Below are 25899 nucleotides of genomic sequence, written 5' to 3' on the forward strand. Positions count from 1 at the left end.
ACAAGTAGGTTGCAGCAGTGCATGCCTGTGATCCTAGATCCCAGCACTTGGGAAGAGGCAGGGGGAGGGGGGATCCCTGGGACTTCCCGCTCAGGAGGGAAAGGCGTTTATGGTGGAATATGCTGACCTGAGGTCGCTCTGCAAGGTGGGGAAGAACTGAATCCAGAGTTGTCTTCTGATCCGCACACACACATAATAAATAAACAAGTAGGGAAGATGGAGTGGTGTGGGACAGATGTCTGTATTCTGTCAATTATATTTTTTTTTTTTTTTTTTTTTTTGGTTTTTCGAGACAGGGTTTCTCTGTAGCTTTGGTGCCTGTCCTGGAACTAGCTCTTGTAGACCAGGCTGGCCTCAAACTCACAGAGATCCGCCTGCCTCTGCCTCCCGAGTGCTGGGATTAAAGGCGTGCGCCACCACCGCCCGGCTGTCAATTATATTTTAAATAAACGCTGATTGGCCAGTAGCCAGGCAGGAAGTATAGTGGGAACAACCAGACAGAGAGCAATGGAAAGGTACCCAGCGTCAATTTTTTTTTTTTTTGAGACAGGGTTTCTCTGTGGTTTTGGAGCCTGTCCTGGAACTAGCTCTTGTAGACCAGGCTGGTCTCGCCAGCGTCAATTTTTGTTCAGACCTCCAGATGTTAGGAATATTTCCTAGCATGAGCTCTCGGCCGATGCAAAATCCCAATCAAGCCAAATCAAAACAAACCAAATTAAAAGATATCCAGGTTTAATTGGACTCCTGTGCTCTCAGGTGGCCCTGAGGTGAACCAGAAAGTCGCCAAAGTGACCACCACGGGGAAAAGGGAAAAACCATGTTATTTATTTTTGGGGGATCATAGCCTGGGGGAGTGGTCTTGACCTTTCCTGGGGAGGGGTCAAGGTATGGTGAGCTACCTTGACTCTCCTCGGGGAGGGGTCAAGATGCAAAGATGGAGGCCAGAGACCAGGGATTTACAATATTCACATACATCCATGTCTACACAAAGGACAAATACACACACATTAAAAGTGCATGTGACTTGCCAGACATGCCTTTAATCCCAGCACTCCAGAGGCAGAGGCAGGCAGATCTCTGTGAGTTCAAGGCCAGCCTGGTCTACAGAGCTAGTTCCAGGACAGCCAAGACTGTTTCACAGAGAAACCCTGTCGAGGGGTGGAGGGGGGGAGAAGCACCTGTGACTGACGTAAGGAGGGTCTAGTTTATGGAGAGCAAGCTGAGCTCGGCAGGCCAGTGTTGCTGTGTATCTGGGCATGATGGCAGAGGTGGCCCCTGGTGTTGAGGGCTCAAGTCATCCACACAGGTACCTGTCTCCTAGGAGCAGACCTAGTCCTCAGTGAGTCCCACACATTCAGGGACTCAGGAATGCTCTCCCTGCCCTGAGGTTTGAGGTTGGGGGATGACCTGTGGTCACATGCTTGCTGTGATACCCTCCATTCTGTCCTTATTCCTCGTGGAGACTCTTGACTCTTGGCCTTGTTGGAGCCTTGGATTCTCTGATGTGGCAGAGTCCTCTGGTCTCCCCTTTCTTGTCTTAGCTTGTGAGACATCACCGCTTTGTGGTTTTAAAACACTGAGAGCCAGGCCGGGCGGTGGTGGCGCACGCCTTTAATCCCAGCACTTGGGAGGCAGAGGCAGGCAGATCTCTGTGAGTTCGAGACCAGCCTGGTCTACAAGAGCTAGTCCAGGACAGGCTCCAAAACCACAGAGAAACCCTGTCTCGAAAAACCAAAAATAAATAAATAAATAAAACACTGAGAGCCAGTAGATCTCATGACTTCTGTTTGTGAAGGGGGCTGGTGTGGCACAGGAGTTGACACACGACAGATGTTTCCGTCACTGTTTTGTGCTCTGGTGGCACCTGGAGATAAACCCAAGGGCCTCGTGTCTAACAGGTAGGTAGGGAAAGAATCTGTCACTGAGCTATACAGCAGCAGTCGAAACTGTTCTTTTAGCCAGGCATGTATTTACATGCCTGTAATTTTTTTTTTTTTTGGCATAAAGCTAAAATATTTATTGCAGGAGAGAGGGGGAGAGAGAGAGAGAGAGAGAGAGAGAGAGAGAGAGAGAGAGAGAGAGAGATTGAGAGGAGAGGAGAGACAAAAAACCCGTCTGTAATTTCTTTTTTGTTATTTTATGTGCATTGGTGTTTTGCCTGCATGCATGTCTGTAAGGGTGTCAGATCTTGAAGTTACAGACAGTTGTAATCTTCCATGTGGGTGCTGGGAATTGAACCTGGGTCCTCAGGAGGAACAGCCGGTGCTCTTAACTGCCGAGCCATCTCTCCAGCCCACATGCCTGTAATTTCAACCCTGGCGAGGTAGAGGATACCCTATAAACACAGGGAAATTAAAACAACATCATCAGCCGGGCAGTGGTGGTGCACGCCTTTAATCCCAGCACTCAGGAGGCAGAGGCAGGTGGATCTCTGTGAGTTCAAGGCCAGTCTGGGCTACAAGAGCTAGTTCCAGGATAGACTCCAAAGCTACAGAGAAACCCTGTCTCAAAACAAAAACAACAACAACAACAAAAAAAAAAAACCAACAATCCAAAAAAAGGAGGAAAGGCCACGAATTTGAAAGAGTAAAAGGTGAAATCTGGGAGGTTGGAGGAAGGCGAAGGAAGAAGACATGCTCTAATTATATCATAACCACAAAAAAATAAAATAAAAAATGGAAAACAAGCCGGGCGGTGGTGGCGCACGCCTTTAATCCCAGCACTCGGGAGGCAGAGGCAGGTGAATCTCTGTGAGTTCGAGACCAGCCTGGTCTACCAGAGCTAGTGCCAGGACAGGCTCCAAACCACAGAGAAACCCTGTCTCGAAAAACCAAAAAAAAAAAAAAAAAAAAATGGAAAACAGCAACAGAAAGAATCCCGGTGCTTCATGAGCTGCCTTGCTCAGGCTGGGATCAGGGAAGGTTGTCAGGAAGGAGAGGGAGGAGGGGGAGGGGCGGGGGAGGGGAGGCGCTTGCTGCTGTGCAGGCAAGAGACTCCCTCCCTGTGCTCCTCTGTCTAGTATGACTCCCCTCCCTCGCTGAGCAGAGCCTGTCACCCTAAACCAGGCCTGCGGGCCTCAGTAAGTGAACCTAGAAAGAGTCAATGATGCGAGGCCCCTCCCACTTTGCCCTGTGTAAATGGAACTGCAGAAAGCCCAGCATGAAAAATTAATTCAAGAGCCCAGGGAGAGAGAGAACGGCAGGAGGCGGGGCCTGGGCCTCTGCCAAACTGGACCCTGAGCAGGAGCAGGCGCCCTGCACAAGGGTGAGACAGTCAAGGTGTGGGCAGTGTTGGGCAGCATGGTGCCAGTTGGGTAGCCTGCCATTTTTGCAGGGCCAGGGAGCCTGGGAGACCAGGAAGTGGCTGGCTACAGGGGTTGGCAGGACAGAGGATCTGAACCTTTGCCGTGGCTGAGAGGGGTGGGGCTGGAGAGCATCTCTGAAAGTGTGAAGTCCCAGGGTTTTCTGGTCTCCCTGAAGGGCTGTGAAAGGCCAGCCCTTGGCCACAGGTCTGTCCAGCTGTTTCCCAGTTCCCAGGGCTCTGGTCCATCAGCGGGGGAACACCCACCACTGACAAGCCTGTGCCAGCTCACACCACCAGCTTCAGCGCTGCTGGGCACCCAGCCTGGCCCATATGCTGGTTGCCATGGCAGTAGGCAGCACGCTGGCAGGAGACCCAGGTTGGGCTAATCTAGACAGGGGGTGGGGATTTATCTGGTTCTGGGGTACTATTAACACTTTCAGGACAGGTTTGGGGACTAGGGCAGAAAAGCCCTTTAGTGGTCAGGGAGACCCATCCCCCAGCACTCAGAGAGAGGTTTCCTAAGAGCTAGGTGTGTGGTGAGTACCTTGAGTCTGGGGGCCTCCAGGGTACTCTCCGCCCTGCCCCAAGCTGGACTGCCATGGAGAAGGGCATCAACTCAGACCCTAGCCTTGCCATAGCCAGGCTAACAGCCGAGATGACCCTTGCCTTTCAGACTCAGGTTAGAATGACCCCCTGCTGGGTCCCCTCACAGTGTGCTGTTCTCTGAAGTAGGGGTTGGGGCATTGCTCACCCCAGTGGCCTCTCAGAGTCCCCAAAGGTGCTCCTCCGCCAAGATGTACATCAGGCGGTCATCTGACATCGAGGCCCAGACCTGGTGCAGTAGCATCAGGCAGGCACACACTGGGCATACCGTCCTCCCCTCTGGTTCTAGCTGGCTCAGGGTGGATAGATGGACTCCTAGAGAGGACATTCTTCCCAGGGTGCAGCGTCAGACACATACACGGACCCAAGATAAGAGGTGTGCAAGCTGGGCAGTGGTGGCCCACGCTTTTAATCCCAGCACTGGGAGGTGGAGGCAGGTGGATCTCTGTGAGTTTGAGGTCATCGGGCCTATATGTAGAGCGAGTTCCAGGACAGCCAGCGCTGCTACACAGAAACCCTGTCTTGAAAAACCAAAAAATGAAAATAAAAATAAAGGGTGTGCATTGGGGCTGGAGAGATGGCTCAGTGGTTAAGAGCACTGGCTGCTCTTCCTAAGGACCCAGGTTCAATTCCCAGCACCCATATGGCAGCTCACAACTGTCTGCAACTCTAGTTCCAATGGCTCCAACTTTCTCACACAGGCCAAATACCAACATGCATAAAAATTAAATGAATAAGCCGGGCGGTGGTGGCGCACGCCTTTAATCCCAGCACTCGGGAGGCAGAGGCAGGCGGATCTCTGTGAGTTCGAGACCAGCCTGGTCTACAGAGCTGGTTCCAGGACAGGCTCCAAAGCCACAGAGAAACCCTGTCTCGAAAAACCAAAAAAAAAAAAAAAATTAAATGAATAAATAAATAAATAAAAAGAAGGAAAAAAGAAAGGTGTGTTTTTTATCATCTCAGTACCCTGAAAATGGACCAGAGGATCAAGCCTGCCGTAGACTTGTGTGTACCTGGAATCTGACCTACACCCTGAATAGGGGAGCCTTTAAGCGGGTTATGCCAACATCCACAAGAGGGTTCTGAGCTGGCATCTGGGGCAGCATCTTCAGAGGCTGGGCTGGCTCACCAGGTGACTACAGTGACTCAGCCCAGCTCCCTTTGAACCTTCACACACACCAACACAGACACGTTCGCTACCAATCCTGTCCACAGCAGTACAACTTCCCACAGAACCGCAGCTCATAACACAGGAACAAGACCCAACACCAGTCGGACACTTAGGCATCACCTACTCCGAGATAGAAGCCCTGATGGGATCTGGAACTGAAAGACTCCCTTTGGAGACCGCAGTGGAGGTCTGGATGGTGAGACCCAAGAGAGCTGCCTCCCTCCGAGGAGACCCTCCTCACACACCCTGGTGCCCAGCAGGCCCTCATCATCACACAAACGTCAATGCCAATAGCTCTGAGGCTGTCCGGGGAGTGTCCCCAAACCGAGCAGCCACCTACACTCCTGCTCTGTTATCAGGAGACTGTCCAGAGCCAGGCCGCTTAGTGTCTGGCGGCCAGACGTCCTCCCGCTAGGCACCTGATGCCGGTGAGCCCTGCCAGCACCAGTCAGGCTAATGAAGCCGTTATGCCAATCAGAGGGACTAGACACCCAGGGCTCCTCTGCAGCCTGGTTGGGCCACATTGCACAGCTGGCTCTCAGCAGTCCCCGTCACAGACCAGCAGAACTAGCCTCTGGGACCCGACTGAAGTGGGTCTCACTTCAGTCTCCGCATGGACACAGCCTGGACGTCACGTCACCTCGGACTGTCTCTAGGGCAGTACCGGCGCACGGCCTGACCACACTTTCAGTTGGTGCCTCGTCCACGGGTGTGGTCACAGGGGAGAGTGTGTACACGCTCTGTCGTGAGTCCGATCCTGAGCTCTCCGTTGAGGCCAGTTCCCTTCCTTCCTCAGTGTTTCCGTGTGCTGGATGGCTCTGCCTCACCCTCTGCACGCTCCGGCTGCCCCGTATGAGTCCCTGACCATGGCCACTTGAGGGTGAAGAGCCCAGGAGGATGAGAGGACTGGGGCCATGGCCGGAACCGCTCCACATCCTCCTGTGACTGACCCCCAGGAAGGCCTTCACATGCTGTCGTGGGCTTCCCAGTCCACAACAGTCATGCCCCGTTATGAGGAAGAAGACACCAGTTCTGGCTCAGGCCCAGGACAGGCAGCTCCAGTTCCCTGCTTGGCTCTGGTCCCCTGAGGCAGGTGCAGCACACAGGAACGTGGGGTAAAGCTGAGCAGGGCCACTGAAGCTCTCCAAGGTTCCTCAGACGCCGGATGGAGAGGGTGCAGCCAGGGGGTCCTCGGGGTGAAAAGGAGCCAGGGGTCATGGGTGGCCAGCTTCCAGAATCTGAACAAGTTCACGCCCCATCCCCCCTTTTGGATTCCATGCAGCACTTTTGGAAATATGGGGGAGACTGTGCCCCACACAGCCTCCTGTTGTCAAGTCTGTAAAGGCCACAAGTCAAGCCTGCATCCTGCTCTGATCTAAGCAGCAGTAATGGGGTCCCCAGATCTGCTGAAGGCCCTTGAAGCTAGATCACCCTGAGCCCCCTGCACAGAAGGGAAAAACATCACAGCCCAATAGTTGGCAGAGTACATAGGAACCCTGGTACACCTGGTTCTTTGCCTGCTACAGGGGTGTGTTCCCGCACAAGGCAGTCCCGAATGCGAGCATCACATGGTCTCCCTAGTGTACCATCTGAGGCTGCTCTTTCCAAACCTAGAGGACCAGGAACATCAGGGCACACTGTCTCCGCGCTGCCATCCCTGGTCAGTGTCAGGGTGTCCCAGCCTTACTGCTGGTCCTTCCACCCTTCCTGCTGCCTTCTAGCCCACGGACAGGGACAGCGTCAGACCCAGGGCTGCACACGAGGGTAGGAACCACGGGCCAGGATGCGGCTGCATGCTACAGGGGGCCTTCCTGCTCCTGGCAGCAGGAATCAGAGATGCAGTAATTGGATCCTGCAGAGGATCTGGCTGAGGGTGGAGGGCTGAGATCAGGTTGCCGCCCTGCTGTGAGTTTTCCACTGGCTGCTTTTTCTGCCTTGGGAAAGAGCTGGGCTGGACTGAGGGTCTGAGCTGGGGGGTGGAAGGCCCTGAAGCAAGAGGCAGTAAGAAGAGAAGCTAAGAGGAGTGCGACCCACAAGATAGGATATAGGACCTAGACGGCCGTGGGTGAGGACAAGGAGGTGGTCAGTCTTGCTCTTGTCCTCCTGGGCCTCAGGTTCTGGCCCTGGTGCTCTCCAGGAGCCTCTGAAATCCAAGCTGCGGGTAAAAGCAAGAGGCTACTTCTTCTACGCTGGTGTGTCTCTGATCCGCCCCCCTCACCCGCCCTCGGCTGCCCACTGGCCATGTAAGATCTGCCTGGGTGGCCAAGGCCACAAGACAGAGGCAGCGTTGGAGCAGGTAGTATCCATGTCACTGACTAGGCTTGGGGGCCAAGGGCCAGCTAAACAGAGCTGGGCCTCCGGGGGGGCCACAGGGCCCCTGAACACTTAGAGAGAGCATCCCAGGCCCCTGAAGCAACGTGACTTGCCTTGAAGATGCCAACCAACGGGCTGCACCAGGTGCTGAAGATCCAGTTTGGCCTCGTCAACGACGCCAACCGTTATCTGACAGCAGAGAGCTTTGGGTTCAAGGTCAACGCTTCAGCATCCAGCCTCAAGAGGAAGCAGACGTGGGTCCTGGAACCTGACCCAGGGCAGGGCACCGCTGTGCTGTTCCGCAGCAGCCACCTGGGCCGCTACCTGTCGGCAGAAGAAGATGGGCGTGTGGCCTGTGAGATGGATCGGCCAGGCCGTGACTGCCGCTTCCTGGTCTTGCCGCAGCCTGACGGGCGCTGGGTACTGCAGTCGGAGCCGCACGGTCGCTTCTTTGGTGGAACGGAGGACCAACTGTCCTGCTTTGCGACGGCGATCTCCCCGGCAGAGCTGTGGACTGTGCACCTGGCCATCCACCCACAGGCTCACTTGCTGAGCGTGAGCCGCCGGCGCTACGTGCACCTGTGTCTGCAGGAGGATGAGATGGCGGCCGACGGTGACATGCCGTGGGGTGTGGATGCGCTGCTCACCCTCATTTTCCAGAGCAGGCGGTACTGCCTCAAGTCCTATGACAGCCGCTACCTGCGCAGCGATGGCCACCTTGTCTGGGAGCCCGAAGCCCGTGCCTGCTACACGCTAGAGTTTAAGGCGGGCAAGCTGGCCTTCAAGGACTGCGATGGCCGCTACCTGGCACCCGTGGGACCTGCCGGCACACTCAAGGCTGGCCGCAACACGAGGCCCGGCAAGGATGAACTCTTCGACCTAGAGCAAAGTTATCCACAGGTGGTGCTGGTGGCTGCCAACCACCGCTACGTCTCTGTGAGGCAAGGTAGGGTGCATCCGTGTGCAGCTGACATTGTGTCGTGTGCCACACGTATGTGACACGTGTGCTGGGTTGTGTGTGTGTATCTGTGTGTATCTGACATTGTGTTGTGTGTGCCACATGTGTGCTGGGTTGTGTGTGTGTATCTGACATTGTGTCGTGTGTGCCACACGTGTGTGCCATGTGTGCTGGGGGTGTGTCTGTGTGCAGCTGACATTGTGCTGTGTGTCACACGTGATGGGTTGTGTGTATCTGTGTGCAGCTGACACTGTGTCGTGTGTCACATGTGCTGGGTTGTGTGCGTATATGTCTGTATGCAGCTGGCATTGTGTCGTGTGTGTATCACATGTGCTGTGGTGTGTGTGTGTCCACTGGAGATGGGTGTTTCCACAGACAGGGTAAGCGCACGAGCCCGCTGAGGGCTGCTGGCTCCAGGAGTGCTCATCTCTCTCTGGACGCCTGGCGAATGCCCGCTGCCCACTGGGCTGCCGCTGTCTCTAAGACTGGAGCGGTGCGTTGAGACATCGGCAGAGTCTGAGGGCAGTGGGAAGGTGGGGAGAGGCTGGGGAGGCCCCGCTCTTTCTTGCTCTTCTGCTGCCCTCCTTTCTGCTCTTTGGGGGAGATAAGGGAGGGGCCAGGGCAGGGCAAGGATGACTCTCATATGCCTGACCAATGGGGACCTTATGGTGCCCCAAGAGTGGGAGAGTTCACGGTTATCTTCAGTGTTAGTAGACACAAGCCAAGGCAACCTTGCCCGGGACCTGGGCTTTTAGAGCAAAGGCACCATCTCCACCTGCGGGGTGTGGCTTGGCCACTGGTCACTTGTGTGACACCTGAGTAGTTTGGGGTAAACACAGTGTTCCTGTTGCCCCAGGTGGAAGCCAGAGGTCTGAGAGGCCCCAGGCTACCGGCATAACCCTGGTCCAGGCCAGAAAGTAGAATTGTTTCCATCGTGGGTTCTGAGCTCATGCACCCCAAGTACTGAGACACACCCTGACCTGAAAGCTCTCTAAGCTCAAAGGAGGATGTGAGGCAGGGAATGCCCCTCCCTATTCGCTGAGACCCCTTTCATGACAGCACTTGCCAGAGAAAGGGCAGCGCCCATGAGCCGATCAATCATGCCACTGCTATAGTATGCAGATAACCAGTCTCTTCGGGCACCTTATGACCACCCATGTGAGAGGCCAGCCTGCTGAGGCCCTCTGGATGCAGTCATGGCTTTCAGGCCAGTCTGGAGCAATGGCAGACGTAGTCACCAGCATGTGGCCCTCTTCCCCAACACCAATCCCGCTGTCCAGCCACACTATCTGGCCCGGAGAAGGCTCAGATGTCCATGGTCCTTAGCTAAGCAAGCTAGCTGGGGCAGTGGTGGTGGAGTCCTTCCTGGGGAGGAGGAGGGGGCAGACATGGATGGATTGTAACAGAGACCCCGGAAGGAGGGTGCCAACGGTAGTGTCAACACTGATGGCCGAGCTATGGGGTTGGTGGTGCTGTTAATGGTGACGGAGGGTGAAAGTGGTAGAGATGGTGATGGAGATGGTGGTGGTGAAGACGGTGATGGAGATGGTGTTGGTAGTGATGGCGACCGTAATGATGGCATTAGGAGCTGTGATGGTGGTGGTTATTGTGGAGGCTTGGGAGGTGGTGGTGGAGGTGGTGGAGGTGGTGGTGATGGTGGTGGAGGTGGTGGTGGAGGTGGTGGAGGTGGTGATGGTGGTGGAGGTGGTGGAGGTGGTGGTGGAGGTGGTGGTGGAGGTGGTGGTGGAGGTGGTGGTGATGGTGGTGGAGGTGGTGGTGGAGGTGGTGGTGGTGGTAGAGGTGGAGGTGGAGGTGGTGGTGGTGGTGGAGGTGGTGGAGGTGGTGGTGGAGGTGGTGGTGGAGGTGGTGGTGGTGGTGGTGGAGGTGGTGGTGGAGGTGGTGGTGGAGGTGGAGGTGGAGGTGGTGGATATGGTGGTGGAGGTGGTGGAGGTGGTGGTGGAGGTGGTGGTGGAGGTGGTGGTGGTGGTGGTGGAGGTGGTGGTGGAGGTGGTGGTGGAGGTGGTGGTGGAGGTGGTGGTGGTGGTGGAGGTGGAGGTGGAGGTGGTGGTGGTGGTGGAGGTGGTGGTGGAGGTGGTGGTGGAGGTGGTGGTGGTGGTGGTGGAGGTGGTGGTGGAGGTGGTGGTGGAGGTGGAGGTGGAGGTGGTGGATATGGTGGTGGAGGTGGTGGAGGTGGTGGTGGTGGATATGGTGGTGGAGGTGGTGGTGGAGGTGGTGGTGGAGGTGGTGGTGGGATGCGGGCTGGAGAGATAACTCTGGGGAGCACTGGCCTTCTGTGTACAACACCCTGAGTTCCATCCCCAGCACTAAAGAAAAAAGTCAGGGCACTGGGTAGGATCGTGTCTGTGTGGATTACTTTTCAGCCTTTAAGATAAAAAAGTGTGTGTATATGTGCGCACGGGAGGGGTGTGCGCACGGGAGGGTTGTGCGCACAGGAGGGGTGCGTGCACAGGAGCACAGGTGCCTGCAGAAGCCAGAGTGGGTGTCGGGTCATCTAGAACTCTAGCTATAGGTGGCCATAGATGACTGGGTAAGGGTGCTGAGGACAGGACTCAGGTCCTCTGCAAGAATGTAATGTCCTTAAACCCTGAGCCGTTTCTCCAGCCTGCTTTTTAGTTTTTTAACTTTTATTATTAGCTGGGTGTGGTGGTGCACACCTTTAATCCCAGTACTTTCAAGGCAGAGGCGGGTGGATCTCTGTGAGTTTGGGACCAGCCTGGTCTACACAGTGAGTTCTAGAGTTACATATGAGATCCTCTCCTGAAAAAATAAATAAAATTGTGTGTGTGTGTGTGTGTGTGAGAGAGAGAGAGAGAGAGGCACACGCATGCCATGACACACTTGTAGAGGTCATTTTTCTCCACCCACCTTTACATGAATCCCTGGACCAATCCCAGATTGTCAGGCGTTGGCAGCGAGCACCTTGTCTTGCTAAGCCACCTCACTGACCTCTTTTCCGCATGTTGATGAACCTGTTGTGAGTCCCTCCCTTTCGTGGGTGATCTCCTAAGCTTCCCTGGGCTGGTGGTGCTGCCAGCTGTCCCAGCTTTGGGACGGATGTGTTCGGGTGGAAGTGATTCTGGGTGGTGGATTTGGGTCTATTTGTCCTGGCCCCAAACTTGTCTCCGAGTCAGGAGCTGCCTGTGAGTCACCAGTGTGCAGTTTCCCCCACTGGACTTTTTTTTTTAAATATTTATTTATTTATTATGTATACAATATCCTGTCTGTGTGTCTGCCTGCAGGTCAGAAGAGGGCACCAGACCCCATTACAGATGGTTGTGAGCCACCATGTGGTTGCTGGGAGTTGAACTCAGGACCTTTGGAAGAGCAGGCAGTGCTCCTAACCGCTGAGCCGTCTCCCAGCCCCCACTGGACTTCTTTTCTGCACCAAGCACAGCCTCCACCTGCCCCGCCCTCATGTCACTGCAGGGCTCACGCTCAGAGCAGCTGTGAACACTGCTTCTGCTGGCAACAGACAGACTCAGCCCCTCGTGAATCCTGTCAGACAAGCCCCACACCCACCATCCAGGCCGTCTGGACTCTGGGGTCGCCCACTGCCGGGTCAGCTCCCTAGAGGCAGGTGACCATGAGGAGGATGTTTGGTAGCATTGTCTGCAGAGGGTGATATGGGGACACAGCACCTTGGCCTGTGACACAGACATGTGGCAGTGGCTGAAGACAGTGAATGTGCTAGTTGGTATGCCCAGCTAAGTCCTTTGACCTGCTTCTGCCCTCTGTCCCTGCAAGAGGCTTTGTTGAAAGGCCACTTGTCCTGCGGCCTGTTGCATTCATCCATGAGACTCATTACCCAGACTTTCCCATTGACTTCTGTTCGCCATGTGGATTGGTTCATGAGGTTAGGGCTGGCCTTGGTTCCAGCTGTCCAGCTCAGCGATTGTTACTACAATGATGAAGCTGGCAGAGATGGGGACAGTTGGGCCAGGTCTGGAGAGACAGCTTAGGAGTTAAGAGCACTAGCTGCTCTTCCAGAAGACCCAGGTTTGATTCCCAGTACCAGGAGATCTGATTTTCTCTTCTGACCTCTGAGTTCACTACACAAGTGGTACAGACATACACACAGGCAAAACACTCATGCACATAAAAAATAAACCCTGTGAGTTCAAGGCCAGCCTGTTCTACAGAGCTAGTTCCAGGACAGGCTCCAAAGCTACAGAGAAACCCTGTCTTGAAAAACAAAAACTTAAAAAAACAAACTGCTGGGGGCTGGAGAGATGGCTCAGAGGTAAGAGCACTGACTGATCTCACATACGGACTCACATACAGAGGTCCTGAGTTCAATTCCTAGCAACTACAAGGTGGCTCAAAACCATCTGTAATGAGATCTGGTGCCCTCTTCTGGCCTCCAGGGGTACATGCAGTCAGGGCATTGTATACTTGGCAAACAAAAAAACAAACCAAAAGTAAACAAACTGTTGGGCCCTTTCCTGGGATAGGCTAGCTGCTTTTCTGCAAGGTAGCAGTGATTCAGGGTGAATATGCCTGGGCACAGTCTCCGGGAGTACAGAAAGGCGGTATCTCATAGATCTCAGGGTCTCCACTAGGAGCTGCTATGGCTGTTCCCCTCCTTCTCCGGCAGGGCAGGGCTGGCTCCGATGTGGCCCTACAGTCAGGCTTCGTCCCTCCCTCCTCACTTGTTACCCCTTGAGCCCTAGGGCTCCTGGAGGTTCTACATGCCACACTCTTCAGAGTATCCGGTTGCCAGGAACCTGATGGGTTGATCCTGAGGAGGCTTCGGTGCCTGCATGCTGAGCCAGGACATGGAACACTTGTTCCATTACACAAACCCTGGGCGGGCCCTGGGCAGCCTGCCTTCCCCTAGGGCTCCTGTGTGGGCCGTAGGTAGGCTCCTAGTCCCTGGCTCCGATCTAGGTCAGCTCAGGGGGAAGGTCAGACCCCCCCTGCCCCTAGCAGTTTAAGAGTGAATTATAAACAGGTTGCTGTGAATCCTGGGTCCAGAGGGCAGCAACGAGCAGATTGCTTGCTGATTAGCAGAATGGGGATTTGCCGGCATGAGATGCTATCCAGGGGAGGGAGGGAAGAGCTGGGTCAAGAGTCCACCCTTTAGAGGCCAAGTGTGGGGTGCACTGGTCCCTGGATGGTCCTGGGCAGGGCTTCTCTGACACACAAGAGCTCTAGCTGAGACTCCTTCTGGCTTCGTGGCTTCCCAAAAGTTTCCCCATCTCTTGCCTCCCAGGAGTTGTGAGGAGCTTCACTGTCTTCTCCTTCCAGGAGTCAATGTCTCAGCCAATCAGGATGAAGAACTGGACCACGAGACCTTCCTGATGCAAATTGACCAGGAGACAAAGAAGTGTACTTTCTATTCCAGCACTGGGGGCTACTGGACCCTGGTCACTCATGGGGGCCTTCAGGCCACAGCCACACAAGTGTGAGTGCACCTGTCTGTCCCTGCCGTCACCGCCGCCATCACCGTCACTCACAAACATGACCATCACTACCCCCCCCCCATTTTGTTGTTTTTGAGACAGGGCTCACTATGTAGCCTTGGAACTCACTATATAGACCAGGCTGGTCTCCAACCCAGAGGTGTGCCTCTGCCTCCCGAGTGCTGGGACTGGAGGCACGTGCGCCACTGCCCCCGGTGACCACGACCACTTCTGTCACCGCTCCACCACTGTCATCACCACTGGCACACTGAGCTATGAGGCTAGCAGCCTAGATAGCAAATGTTCACCGGGGTGGGGAGTAGCTCCCAGTGGCCATGGGTGTTTCTGCAGAGGGCGGGCTTCTGTCTCATTCCTGGAACCCATGGAGGAAAAGGGGACCAAACTCCACTCCTCTCTGAGATCTTGCCTGCCCTTCCCTCAGTTCTGCCAACACCATGTTTGAAATGGAATGGCATGGCCGGCGGGTGGCACTTAAAGCCAGCAACGGTCGTTATGTGTGCATGAAGAAAAACGGGCAGCTGGCCGCCATCAGTGACTTTGTGGGTGAGCACTCTCTGCGTTCTGTAAGTTGGGCAGCTTTCCACCCCGGGTCAGTGCATCTGAGGTCCCTCCCCCATTTCATTAATCAGGGAAGAAGTCAGATCCAGGGTGTCTTTTCCTTTACTGTCTTTGGGGAACCCTGGGTGCTTTCTCAACACCTGTACATTAGCAACACCTAGGGACACCTGGACCCCCAAGTCCGCAGCCTGCATATGGTAGCCAGGGGCAGGAGTGGTCCACTCCGTCCTCTCCCATAGGTGGAGACGAGCTGTTCATCCTCAAACTCATCAACCGACCCATCCTGGTGCTGCGTGGCCTGGACGGCTTCGTCTGCCACCGCCGGGGATCCAACCAGCTGGACACCAACCGCTCCACCTACGATGTCTTCCACTTGAGCTTCAGGGATGGCGCCTATCAGATCAGAGGTGCGGGAACGCGGGCTACGGGGAGGCAATGGGGGGCAGGGGATGCCCGGGCCCCCGCCGACCTCCAGCCTTGCCCCCAGGCCGCGGAGCTGGCTTCTGGTACGTTGGCAGCCACGGGAGCGTGTGCAGCGACGGCGACCTGGCAGAGGATTTCCTCTTCGAGTTCCGAGAGCGTGGCCGCCTTGCCATCCGCGCCCTCAGTGGCAAATACCTGTGTGGTGGCGCTTCAGGGCTGCTGCGTGCTGACGCGGACCTGCCTACGGGGGAAGCTCTTTGGGAATACTGAGGACTCACGGGGGGCCGACCCCACAGCCCCACCGACCCAGCATTAAACCTCTGTTGCGCAGCTGCGGTGGGCTTGCGCTGCCCAGCTTGGTAATGGGAAGGTTTCGTACCCTAGAGTCTCAGGGTTCCGTCTGCTCAGCCCTGGGACCCCACCCGTAGGAAAGCCTTTGCCCTTTCGAGCAAGGCTCTCCTCACCTTCTACCGACCTAAGAGGCAGGGCCATGGCTGGAAGCAGGGGCTGCCCGACCCCTTGCCTCACCTCGCTCCAGCAGTTGCTAGGCTTTGGGTCAGAGATTAAGGAAGGCCATCCTAACCTAGGCGGACCTGATCCTGCTTGGGACCCTAACGTCCTCTCCAAGTACCCAGGGCAAATGAGACCCACAGAGAGCTGCAAGTCTAAGACAAGAAGTCACCCAGCCAGAGCGCGTGTTGGGGTGGGGAGGCAATGTAGAGCTGGGGGAAAGGCAGGAGGCATGCTGGGAAGGAAGTTAGGGCCAGACCCCCACCCCCCCTTGGCTTACCCAAACCCACCAGTGTCAATATCAGGGCACACCCCTATTGACTCTTGGAGCTGACCTAAGCGGCTTGCCCGAGTGCGCGAGGTCTCAGAACCTGGTGGTCCAGGCCTGCGGTGTCGCGGACGTCAGGCATTGTCTGGCATGAATGGGGGACAGCACAAGGGTGTTGAACAAGACCGGGGGACCCAGGGGAAACATGGTGGCCCTGACTCCATGATGACACCCAGGTGAGATTCTCAGCTAAGCCTGGTGTTTCTTCAGCGCTGGCAGCTGTCTGAGCCTGGTGCCGGGCCCTACCAGTTCTCAGTGCCAAGAATAACAAGTCAAAGTCCAGATGTGGGCCTGTGTCCAGGGGCCCAGGGAGGCTGATGAGGTGACATCACCAGCAATCCCTGAGGACACGTGCCTCAGCTCCCAACCTGCTGGAGTTTAGGCTGGAGACAAACCTGGCAATTTCTGTGGACTGTAATGGCAAGTAGGGGACACCAGAAAAGTCAGCTGTGACAGACAGAAGCCAGCTCAGCCCGGGAGACCCTCTCTGCTCCCAGGCAGGCCGTCCATCCTGTGGGCTGACCCAGCCTAACTGGCTCAGAGCAGACACTCATGCACGCTATGACGCAGCTAGAGGCTCCCACGCGGGAGGTGGCAAGGGTAGACTGAGGGACCAGCTACGGACAGGGCTCTTAGCAGGCCAGCAGGTGAGGTAAGCCGGCAACCCTGGCGGTGAGCACCTTGTTACAAAAGACTTGTACGGACTCCGGGCGGTGTCAAGAGAGGCCATTTCATCTCCTAACTGCCTCTTCCATGGAGGACTCTGTCCTGGAGGATGGACAAACGCTCACGTAAATACCCTGTGTCGTGACGGTGGCAGCTCAGTATCCAGACCTTGGACCACAGGAGCCCCGGGGGAGGGTAGCTGGGAAGGACTGCCCACCACCGGCACAGAGCGCAGTGGACTCTGAAGAGGGTGAGAGGCGGGAAGGGAGCAGACGCCAGCTGACACGGGGGACATCAGGAAAGGGCAGTTTGCCGGCACACCACGGCACAGACAGCACTCACAGCAGCGCTGCAGACACGCTCTTCCCCCATAGTGAAAACAGCACCAGCAGCAGGGCATGGCCCAGCTGGGGGAGGAGGCAGCTCCGGCAGCGGGCAGTTTAGGGGAGCCCTCCCACGGTCTTTGTGCTTTGGTTGCAGTGAGCACTCTGCCCCCTGGTGGCTCCAGAGAGGCGGCCAGTGCTCCTGGGGTGTGGTGGGGTCAGCAACCGAACAGTCCCACACCCTCAAGTCTGAACTCCAGTAACCCTGTGTCTCCATGGCCCAAGTATTTGGGCACCGATCCTTCCCATCGGAAGTGCAGAGGTTCCAGTACAGGGGTGCAGCCCAACAAGCCCCAGAGCTCAGCCTGGAGCGTGTCCCGCAGAGAGGAGAAGCTGTCCGGCAGCTGTCTGGGAGGAGGCAGACATGAGAGGCGGCCAAGCCTTGTGGGTTCCGACACTGCCCAAATCTACCTCACACCCCACTTTTTCAGCCCTCCTGGCTGAGCCAGGGAACCAGGGCTTCCTTCCCCACCCAGGCAGAACCACAAAGGTCAGCACACGGAGGACGTGTGGACAGAGGACTAGGACATACCTGGTCACAACAGGACAAGGCTAGGGTTGCGGAGCTGCCTGTAAACCTGCAGCAGCTTCTGGGCTATGCTGTAGGAGCTGACCTCATCCTCCGTGCACAGCTGGTCACGCAGGGTCTGCACCTCGCGCAGCAGCTCCTGCGGACAAGCAGCGCAGCTCAGCCCGTGCCCCACCTAGGAATATCTTGTGCTTGGGAGGTGGGGATGGGTCACAGGGCCTTAAATATGTGACACACAGCCACATGGGTACGGCCAGGGAAGTGAGAAGCAGGAAGTGGACATGGCCCTATACATCTTGACCCCATCCAGAGAACCCAGCCCACACTGAAAACTGGGCAGCCCCACATGGCTGGTGCCCCCCCAGTCCTGTCTTCCCTACACGTCATCTGGGGGCACTCCTCATACCCAGGAACTGGGGCTCACCTGGTGGTTGGCGTGGATCTGGTGCAGATACTGCATTCGGAGGTCAGGTGGGCTGGAGCCTTGGGCAGCTTGTTCTGTGACCATAGTCTGGGGGACAGAAGGGAACTGGGGGCGGGAACTGGAGGGTGCTTCCCAGAGTGGATCCCTGGGTTCAGAGGCCAGGATCTTCACGCCCCTCAGGTCGCAGTGACACAGTGACCACTCCTTATCTGTCCCACCCTGTTCCCCAGGACTTTCCTCCTCAGAGCAGCAACAGCCCCCACCAACAGTCACTAAGAGAGACGTTTCTGGAGTTTAAGTCAGGGCCTTAAATAACTCAGAGGAGCCTCAAACTTGCTATGAAGCTTAGGCTGGCCTTGAATTCCTGACCCTCCTGCCACAAACAATGCCCACCTTGAAGAGCCCTTTTAAACCCTTGTCTCACTTCTGTGGCTCAGACAGACTTTGGGCTGGGCCTTAGGCAGAACCCATCTGATAAATTTGCTCATCCCCTCAGCAGGCTCACTCAGGGCTGGCGGTCATTCTCGCTTCCTGAAAGCAGTCTAGCAGACTGCCTCCTGAATGGCCTTTTCAGATATGAGCAAAGGCTCCCAGAGGTAGACCTGCCTAGGCTGGGTATCCACCTAGGGTCCTGGAGAATGCTGTCTACGGGGAAGCTAGCATCGGACAAGATCCTGGTGGTTGTGGGAGATTCCTGTCTACGGACCATGGCGGTGTTTGGCTGAAGCTGCCCTGCAGTCTGGGGGCAGCTGCGCCATGTGATTCCCTACCAAGGATTGACTGTGTCCCCTTGAAATCACAAACCAAGTCCTGACCCGAGTGAGGCAGCTTTTTTGCGATGGGGTCTTTGCAGAAGACCACGATAAAGTCACTAGGGTGGCCTTACTCCTACGTGACTGTGTCTTTATCATGGGAAATTTGGGCAAAAGGTGGCAGAAGCTCTTGGGGGCTGGCTGGTGGCGCCACTGCTTTGGAGTCTACAGCACGGGGCCTGAACTCCGACAACACGAAGCCTCAACCTTGCTACGTCACTTCACAACTGGCCCAGGACGAGGCGACTGATTGCTGGGTCATGTGCTAGGGCTGACCTTTCAGCTCTGAGAGCAGCTAGCACCTGAACCAGGCCCTCCATCCACAGAGCACCCGTCGGCTCAGGAAGCAACGCCAGGGCACACAGGGCCGGGTTCCAGGGTGAGGCTGGAGGAGATTACAGCCAAGAACTAACTGCAGAACTGCCGGTGGCCACTGCGGACCTTGCCTTGAGCCTGGGCCACACCAGCCGGGGGGGGGTGTGTGTGCTCTGGACAGAGCCATGTGGATGGGCACCAAGGGAGACTCTGCTCAAGCGGTTCTTTCTGCACCTAGGACCTCGCTGGGTAGTTCCTTGGCCTAGGATCCACGCACGAGTGGGGTTTAGCCCAGACATGACAGGTAATGACTAGAGACTGATCAGACACAGACTCAGCTGTTTCTGAACTTCCAGGGGACGCGGGTTGATGCCACCCCTGGAGGGCAGTGTCGTTTGCGCAGAGGTGGCAAGACACCATGTTGCTTGCAGCAGCCATGTGGGTGCACAGATGAAACCCAGATGGCTGCCTCCGCCTGCAGAGCCTGTTCCCCAGCCCCTGATCCCGCTGGCTGCGGTACCTGCATGCGTCTGATGATGGCGTGGTGTGCCCTGCACATGTTGGCCAGAGAGGAGCTCTCCACTTGGATCTCCACGGCCTGGATGGGCCCTGCGGGGCTCAAATCAGTCACAGCTACCTGAAACACATGAGGCCCTGAGCGGCTACGCATTTTAAAGGCGGGAAGGCTGGGGAACCAGAGTGAGAAGCCTATTTGCAAGGGGCAGCCATATGAGGGCGACTCAGAATCCAGTCCTATAGGAACCACCTCATTCTGAGCTGCACCCAGACCTAAGCTAAGCTTGGCTCTATGCCAGGAACAGAGTGAGGGCCAAAGTGCCTGTCTCTCAGCACCCTCCAGGGGGTCCTGATGGTGCTGACTCCACAGGCTGAGGCTGGGTAGCCCTGGCCTGCTCCTTACACAGTGGCGTAAGACCAGAGCCTGGGGGCTACAGAAAGGTCTTGGCTGTCAATGTAAGCATGGACTCTGTCCGCTGGCCAGGACCCCTGCCCATTCTTAGCCTTGGCTAGTGAGGTAAGGAGTCTGGAGGACACGGCCTGATAACTAACATTCCCTGAGTTCTGGGAGTAGGGCCCACGGCTCTTGGCAGACATGGCTTACTCTCCAAGAGTCTCCATTGCCAGGGATCCTGACTGCTAGGAGGACCCCAAAAAGAGGGTGTAAGAGAGGGAAGGGCCTGAGGGGATGGGCTGTCTCACTTGAGGGTCCTCAAAGAGGCCAGTTACCCTCTGGTGGTCCAACAGGTGGGCTGCTACTGGCTTGGGATGGTCAACCAACAATACTGTACTTATTGCCCACTGTGACCCTAGCAGGGCCTGTGATGAATTAGACAGGGCTGGTCCTCCCAGGGACCCACCCTTGGTGGGGCAGACGAGACTGAGAGGCGGGTGAGAGTAACTCTTCATGAGCCATGGGCCAGGGACCCACGGAGGACTGAGGGCCCTGAGGCCCATCCCAAGCACACGGAAGTGACCCCTGCTTGCCTCACGGACGATGAGGTTGACATCAGTACCATCTGGGGCTATGCCCTGGATGGAGGACAGGGTCTGGGCCCTCACGACAGTCGCGGCAGCGTTCTCGGCAAGGAGCCACTGCAGTGTAGCACTGCACAGGTGGAAACCTGGAAGAGAAAGGTGCCCGCTGGGGTGAAAAACGGCACCCGTGTGGCTTCCCTCAAATGTCCCCTTTCCAATCCACCTAAGTGTCCCAAGGGCCCACAGTCCCACCACAAGCAGGGAGCTAAGCCAGTTACCCGAGAGGCAGGGAGGCATAGGGGGCCATCAGGAACCATGGACCCAGACTTAGAAGCCCACTCGGGGAGGTCCTACAAGGCACAGGCTACAGTCCTAACTGCGCCCTGGTGCACAGACAGAAATGCTGTTCAAGATGGTTTCAGCTCCCCCAGGACAGATTGAAGCCAGACACACAATCCGGCATTCACTGGTGGCGGGACAGAGGTACCAGCAACCAGGACACTTCTGCCACAGACCCAGCACCAAACGATACAGACAGTTCAGCACACTGTGGGAACAAAAGCCCGGCCAAGTGTTCTCGCAGATCTCAGACAGACCAGCTTCTGGTGCTCCATGTGTGAGAGCTCACCGAGCTGTTCTTTGGTGGCATCTGCTACCGCTTAGGTTGTACCTCCGCACAGGTCTTAAAAAACACATAGGAACTGACACAAGACTCCTACAGCAATCAGGAGGTAGCAGAACTCATAGGAGCCACAGGGAGAGAGGAACATCCTGCTTCCACAGGCTGCAGGGCCCTGAGGCCAAAGTGAAGCCAGTAGTGCCACCAACCTGAGTGCCCGTCCTCCAGGGCAGTTCTGAGAAGCACCGCGGACACCCTGATGGACGCTGTAGACGGAGGCAGGTACTTGGCCCGGAGGGAGGCAGCCCCAGTTGGCTCACTGCCGGGGGCTTGGCAGGCCTTCAGGAAGGTTTCCACGGGCTCACAGGCAGAGCCAGGCATGCAGGGCACCTGTGCAGGTTGTGAGGCCACGCCAGGGAAGCGCAGACACTGCAGCATGTCCACCGTGCGCTTGCACAGGGGCAGGCAGACACCCTCTTGCTTAGGAAGGTTGAGAGGGAGCTTCTCCAGATAGGGGACCTCTAGAGGGTCAGAGGGGGCCAGGGCCCCACCCACCACCTCCTTGAGGCTATAGTAGAGCCAGCAGGACATGGTCACTGGCAGGTCGAGCATGCCATTCTCGCTAGGACCCAGGGGCAGCGTCACTTCCCGCCGACTGCCCGGGCCAAGTCTGTCCACTGGAATGGTGTAGGTAAAAGCCGAACCAGCCCCATCCAGGTCTAAGGCGGAGGAACTAGTAAGCACCTGGATACACAGGGTCCAGCCCTGGTCCAGGCTGAAGCTGCTGCTATTCTCCAGTGTGCAGGTGGCCATCAGCATGTCTCGCAGCTCCAGGCGGCTCCAGGAGGTAGCGATGGTGCACGAGATGGGCCGGGCGCCGTCCTGGCTGGACAGCAGGGCACAGCTCACATTCATGGCCTCGTTGAGACTTGTTATGGCCTTGTTGCGCTGGTCAACAGCCTTCTTCAGGAAGGACACTCTGCAAGGCACAGACACGACACCCAGGAGATTGAGACCACAGCAGAGGGAGCCACATCTGGGTAAAGCTCTCAGAGCATGGGAGTAGCTCCTCGGCCCAAGGAGCGGGTCTTTCCCTGTCTTGCCTGTGACCTGATCGGTATGCTTGGCTATAGGAGGCAAGATAGGATGGAGACACTGAACCAGTCTACACCTGTTAGAGATGAGTTTGCCCTACAAATCACCCTGTGTGCACCCGAATGGCTCCCTCTTCCCTTTGCAACACTCCATAGTGACAGTATGATAGACAGTAGCCGGTAGGCCTACGGGAATATCCTCATCAAAGCCTGCAGACCGCCAAGCCTGGGTCAGCGCCACCCAGGATGCTGCTTCCCAAGGACAAGACACAGGCTCGGCTTGAGCCAGAGCCCGCAGCTCACCTCTCGGAGACATCACCGATGTCCAAGAGCAGCTCCTTAATTTTCTGGCCTGCATTTGCCACAGCCATTTTGGCAGGCACAGGCACCTCAGAGTTCAAGTCCAGGACGCAGGAGATCAGGCGCCCTTTAGAAGACAGGGCCAGGAGCTCGGTGCTACCTGATGATGGACACATGCAGGGCCAGTCAGCAGGTCTGGGGCAGCTGCCACGGGCTCATCAGGCTTTGCTCTGGACTCCAGGAAAAGGGTTGGCAAAGGGCCAGAAATGAGGTTATGGGGGAAGACCAGGGAAGCCAACACCAAGGGGCTGGGCAGAGAAGGTGACCACTGGTCCCTATACACGTTTTGAACTGCTTACACGAGGTGACGTCAGCTCAGATGTGATGCCAAGGTAGTGACCCACACAGGCAGGACAAAAGGGGCCAAAGGATACTGCAAGGCATCTGACCACTCAAAAGTGCCTCAGTCTGCAACAGGCCACATAGAGCAAGGCCGGTGAGCTTTCCAAAGAGAAGCACCCTGGAGGCTGAGCTACGCTCACCTCATCCTCACTGGGTACATCTCAGGAAGCCTGGCTTTTCCGCCACATCCGCCTGCCTCCTTCTTGGCACTGAGGGAACAGAGGCTGCCCCTGTCAAAGGTCTGCTTGCTTCCCTACTCCCAACACAACTCTTAGCCTGAACCCTGAAGCAGGCAGTTTACAAGCTGAAAGTCAGTGCCCAGGTCTACGGCCACACCCACCCATGCCCTGACCCTGTGGCGGTTTGGCTCTTCCAAGCCTTTTCCTCCTGCAAAGCGTTCTCGGCAGACTTAACGTACTAGCAGCTGACCTTAATGGGAAAGCACAAAGCGCTGTGGGGTGGGGAGTATCTTCCTGTCTCCCTCTCACCCCAGAGTCAGGCAAACCCAGCTGAAGAGTTCTTAGAGAACTCCGAGACACCTCCGAATGGCTCATAAACAGGTCATCCAGCGGAGAAAGCAGGCTCATCCAGCTCTCAGAGGATGTAGGGAGGCTTGGCCTGACCTGATTTGAGGCCTGCTGTGGGGGACGCTCTGACACCAACCCCACAAGCCACATGTTGTGAGCGGTACTCGACTGAGGGAGCAGAGCACACTCAGGCAGGACATGCATGCAGAGGTACCTCGGCCCCGAGACAGGAGACTGGTCTGTGACAGGCCTGGTGAGGAAAGCCTGTATCTGCTGCCTTAGAAAAAGTCTCACCGAAGAACAAGGAAAGGAGCAAGGACAGCTGGGGGAGAGACTGCCCCAGGGCTGGGTGACGTCTAACGGCAGCTCGTACCTGTAGATACCCTTGTAGACACATAGAGGGTGACGGCACTGCAGATGTTCAAGCTGGCCGGGCACAGCATGGAGGGCAGACCTCCTGTGGCCCCATCTGGCTTCTCGAGGTTCCAAGGAGTGTCTCTCCGAGCCACGTCGACCACACAGAGGTTTGAGGGGGTGCTGTGGTACATGCGGCCATTCCTGCCACAGGCGGCACAGAGCACAGGCCCCGGGAGGCCGTACTCGCGAAGCTCTGGCACCAGATTCCCCGACTCGCTCCAGCTGGCCTTGATGGCCAGTGTCCGGCCTTGGTGGCCAAGGGCTACGAGGCAGTCAGAATGCACGTTCTCGTCGGACAGCAGCTCTCTCGTCTCTTCCTCAGCACGCGGCTCTGCCCTTAAAGCCCCGATGAAGACCACAGGCTCCTCCAGGTGATGGAGGATCTTGACCAGGACCTTAGGGTCACCGGGAGCTAACTCACAAGTAACCAAGGCCTTCAGGACCACACAGCAAAGCTGGCCATCAGGGAGACCGCAGAGGATCACGGGGGACTGCAAGAGGGTGGCGTCAGCTCCGAAGAGGAGACCAAAGAGAGCCTCCTCTAGCATGAAGCAGCCACAGCCCTCGGGGTGACCATGAGGCGCCCTGGAGTCTGGTGGGAACACGCAGCACAGAACTGGCAGGAAGCTGGGGGCTGCAGGCTTCTCGGGCACCCCACCTGGCGGGGTGCAGGTGGACAACTCCACCTCACCGAGCTGGCCTCCAGGCCGAGGCTCCTCCCCTGGGCAGGGACGCTCGAACAGCTGCATCTTCCACTGGGTGGGGCCCTGGACCAGGGTGACCAGCATGTCATCCAGCACACTGAAGGCACAGAGTGCGGCATCGGGGAGGACACAGGCATCCGGGTCCACACGGATCACAGGGAAAGGGCGAGCCTCATCCTCTTCGTCCTCACAGGCCTGGGTCACAGACCTTCAGGGACAACACAACCGCGGTCAGTACTGGGTCGGGGAGCCTCATGTCATGTTTAGCAATAACCTGACCTGCTCTGAGCAGGCTAGGCAGAAGGCATCACAGATATCCATCCAGAGGCCATTCAGCAGGACACACACACACACACACACACCGTGTGACACGGAGATCAGCCAGAAGCGCGGCTCCACAGACAATGCTCCCAGTGTTGCACCTGGGCTGTGTCTTTGAGTTTCCCCAGCACAAGCCAATGGCCAACCAGCCTTTGCTGTCACCACCAACAGCAGACACCTCTGAGACCGACTCCGAGGTCTTGCCAGACACCCGAGGGCAAGAGCGGTTGTGTTCCTGGCTGCGGGCGGCACTACCTGAGCCTCAACAGCTAAGAACTTCTCGGAGGCTGACACTCTGGGGTGCAGGTCCACCCGACGTGCGGACCGGCCGGAGCCGCGCGGGCCACGCCCCCTCACCTGCTCTGCGAGTCCAGCGACAGACAGTAGATGCCAGTCCGGGCGCACAGGACGTAGAGCGCTCTGCGGGTGGCCAGGAGCTGCAGGTGCCACACCTGGTCGGGAAACTGGTACACCGCCTGGCGCCGGGAGAGCGAGGTCAGGCGAGGGCACGCGCGGCCCCCGGCTCACCTCGGGAGGGCGCCGCCGCCCGCCCGCCCTCCCTCCCACCGCTCACCGTCAGCATCCCGCCCTCCTGGTCGTACACATAGACGAACTCGCGCCCCGTGGACAGAAAGACCTCCGCCTCGTGACGCAGCACATGCGGCTTCCCCCCCGCCCGGCCTCCGAGCGGGCAGCAGAAGTCCGACAGGTAGTGCACGCGTGGTGAAGCGCCCGCCATCCTGCGGGCGCCGGGCCAGAGCTCAGCCGGGAGAGGCGGCGCCGCCTCCAGGCTTTACGGCCGCCCACAGCGCGGCGCGGCCTCCGCCGTAAAGCGGCCGCTGCGGAGGCGGGGCCGGTGGTTCTGCGGTCCCGCGAGCCGGCGGGAACGCCCTGCTGGCTGCACAGAGCCGCGGTTTAGAGGAACGCGGGAAGCCTGAGGGCGCACAGATGGGCAGCCGTCTTTCAAGTCCACTCTGGCCCAGGGAGGGGTCCTTGTCTCAGACCACCTACCTGGTGAGCAGAGTAGGGAAAGGCTGTCTGCCACACCCGGTTTTGTGTCAGCACTTGGGGTGACACCAACATAGCATGGGCTCTTTGGAGTTGGGTGAGCAGTTCCGTGATCAGGGTAAAAGGGACTTCGGGCCAGCCAGCCAGAAGCGCCTTTGCAAAGGGATTCTGAATTGGCAGAGGATGCTGCGTCCCCTAAATAGCAAGGTCTAAGGAGGCTTTCCATTTTCTTCGATGACAGTTCCACCTGCTGCTCTTCGAGGGAGCAGGCTG

The 25899-nt window shown here is 57.1% G+C and overlaps 2 protein-coding genes across 4 annotated transcripts; one reads left to right on the top strand and one right to left on the bottom strand.

Moving 5' to 3' along the window:
- Positions 1-7294: 7294 nt before the first annotated feature.
- Positions 7295-15043, top strand: Fscn2 (fascin actin-bundling protein 2, retinal). Of its 2 annotated transcripts, none has more exons than XM_057775184.1 (5): positions 7295-8336; positions 13617-13773; positions 14214-14335; positions 14512-14757; positions 14838-15043. In XM_057775184.1, the coding sequence occupies exons 1-5, from the start codon at positions 7511-7513 to the stop codon at positions 15041-15043; spliced, it is 1557 nt and encodes a 518-aa protein (XP_057631167.1). In that variant the 5' UTR covers positions 7295-7510. The 2 variants fall into 2 exon arrangements, with proteins under 2 accessions (XP_057631167.1, XP_057631168.1); XM_057775185.1 differs by having other exon boundaries at positions 14590-14757.
- On the bottom strand, positions 14443-25472 carry Faap100 (FA core complex associated protein 100). 2 transcript variants are annotated; one of them, XM_057775182.1, is made up of 10 exons: positions 25193-25472; positions 24976-25094; positions 23550-24505; positions 22251-22407; positions 21063-21832; positions 20244-20380; positions 19261-19377; positions 17614-17700; positions 17193-17328; positions 14443-17004 (listed from the first exon to the last, which is right to left on the bottom strand). In XM_057775182.1, exons 1-9 carry the CDS (start codon positions 25355-25357, stop codon positions 17197-17199), a joined length of 2640 nt encoding a protein of 879 aa, XP_057631165.1. In that variant the 5' UTR covers positions 25358-25472; the 3' UTR covers positions 14443-17004; positions 17193-17196. The 2 variants fall into 2 exon arrangements, with proteins under 2 accessions (XP_057631165.1, XP_057631164.1); XM_057775181.1 differs by having other exon boundaries at positions 14443-17008; positions 25193-25471.
- Between the last annotated feature and the right edge of the window lie 427 nt (positions 25473-25899).

The sequence above is a fragment of the Chionomys nivalis genome, chromosome 7 (genome assembly GCF_950005125.1).
Source record: "Chionomys nivalis chromosome 7, mChiNiv1.1, whole genome shotgun sequence".
In the NCBI taxonomy this organism is placed as follows: Eukaryota; Metazoa; Chordata; class Mammalia; order Rodentia; family Cricetidae; genus Chionomys; species Chionomys nivalis.

Bases quoted from the DNA above. Each gene is read 5' to 3' on its own strand.
- Fscn2 (XM_057775184.1), top strand. From the start codon at position 7,511: ATGCCAACCAACGGGCTGCACCAGGTGCTGAAGATCCAGTTTGGCCTC. The intron at 8,337-13,616 runs GTAGGGTGCATC...TTCTCCTTCCAG, and splicing joins CTACGTCTCTGTGAGGCAAG to GAGTCAATGTCTCAGCCAAT. The intron at 14,758-14,837 runs GTGCGGGAACGC...CCTTGCCCCCAG, and splicing joins TGGCGCCTATCAGATCAGAG to GCCGCGGAGCTGGCTTCTGG.
- Faap100 (XM_057775182.1), bottom strand. From the start codon at position 25,357: ATGGCGGGCGCTTCACCACGCGTGCACTACCTGTCGGACTTCTGCTGC. The intron at 25,095-25,192 runs GTGAGCGGTGGG...TCCCGGCGCCAG, and splicing joins AGGAGGGCGGGATGCTGACG to GCGGTGTACCAGTTTCCCGA. The intron at 17,329-17,613 runs GTGAGCCCCAGT...GCTTGTCCGCAG, and splicing joins AGATCCACGCCAACCACCAG to GAGCTGCTGCGCGAGGTGCA.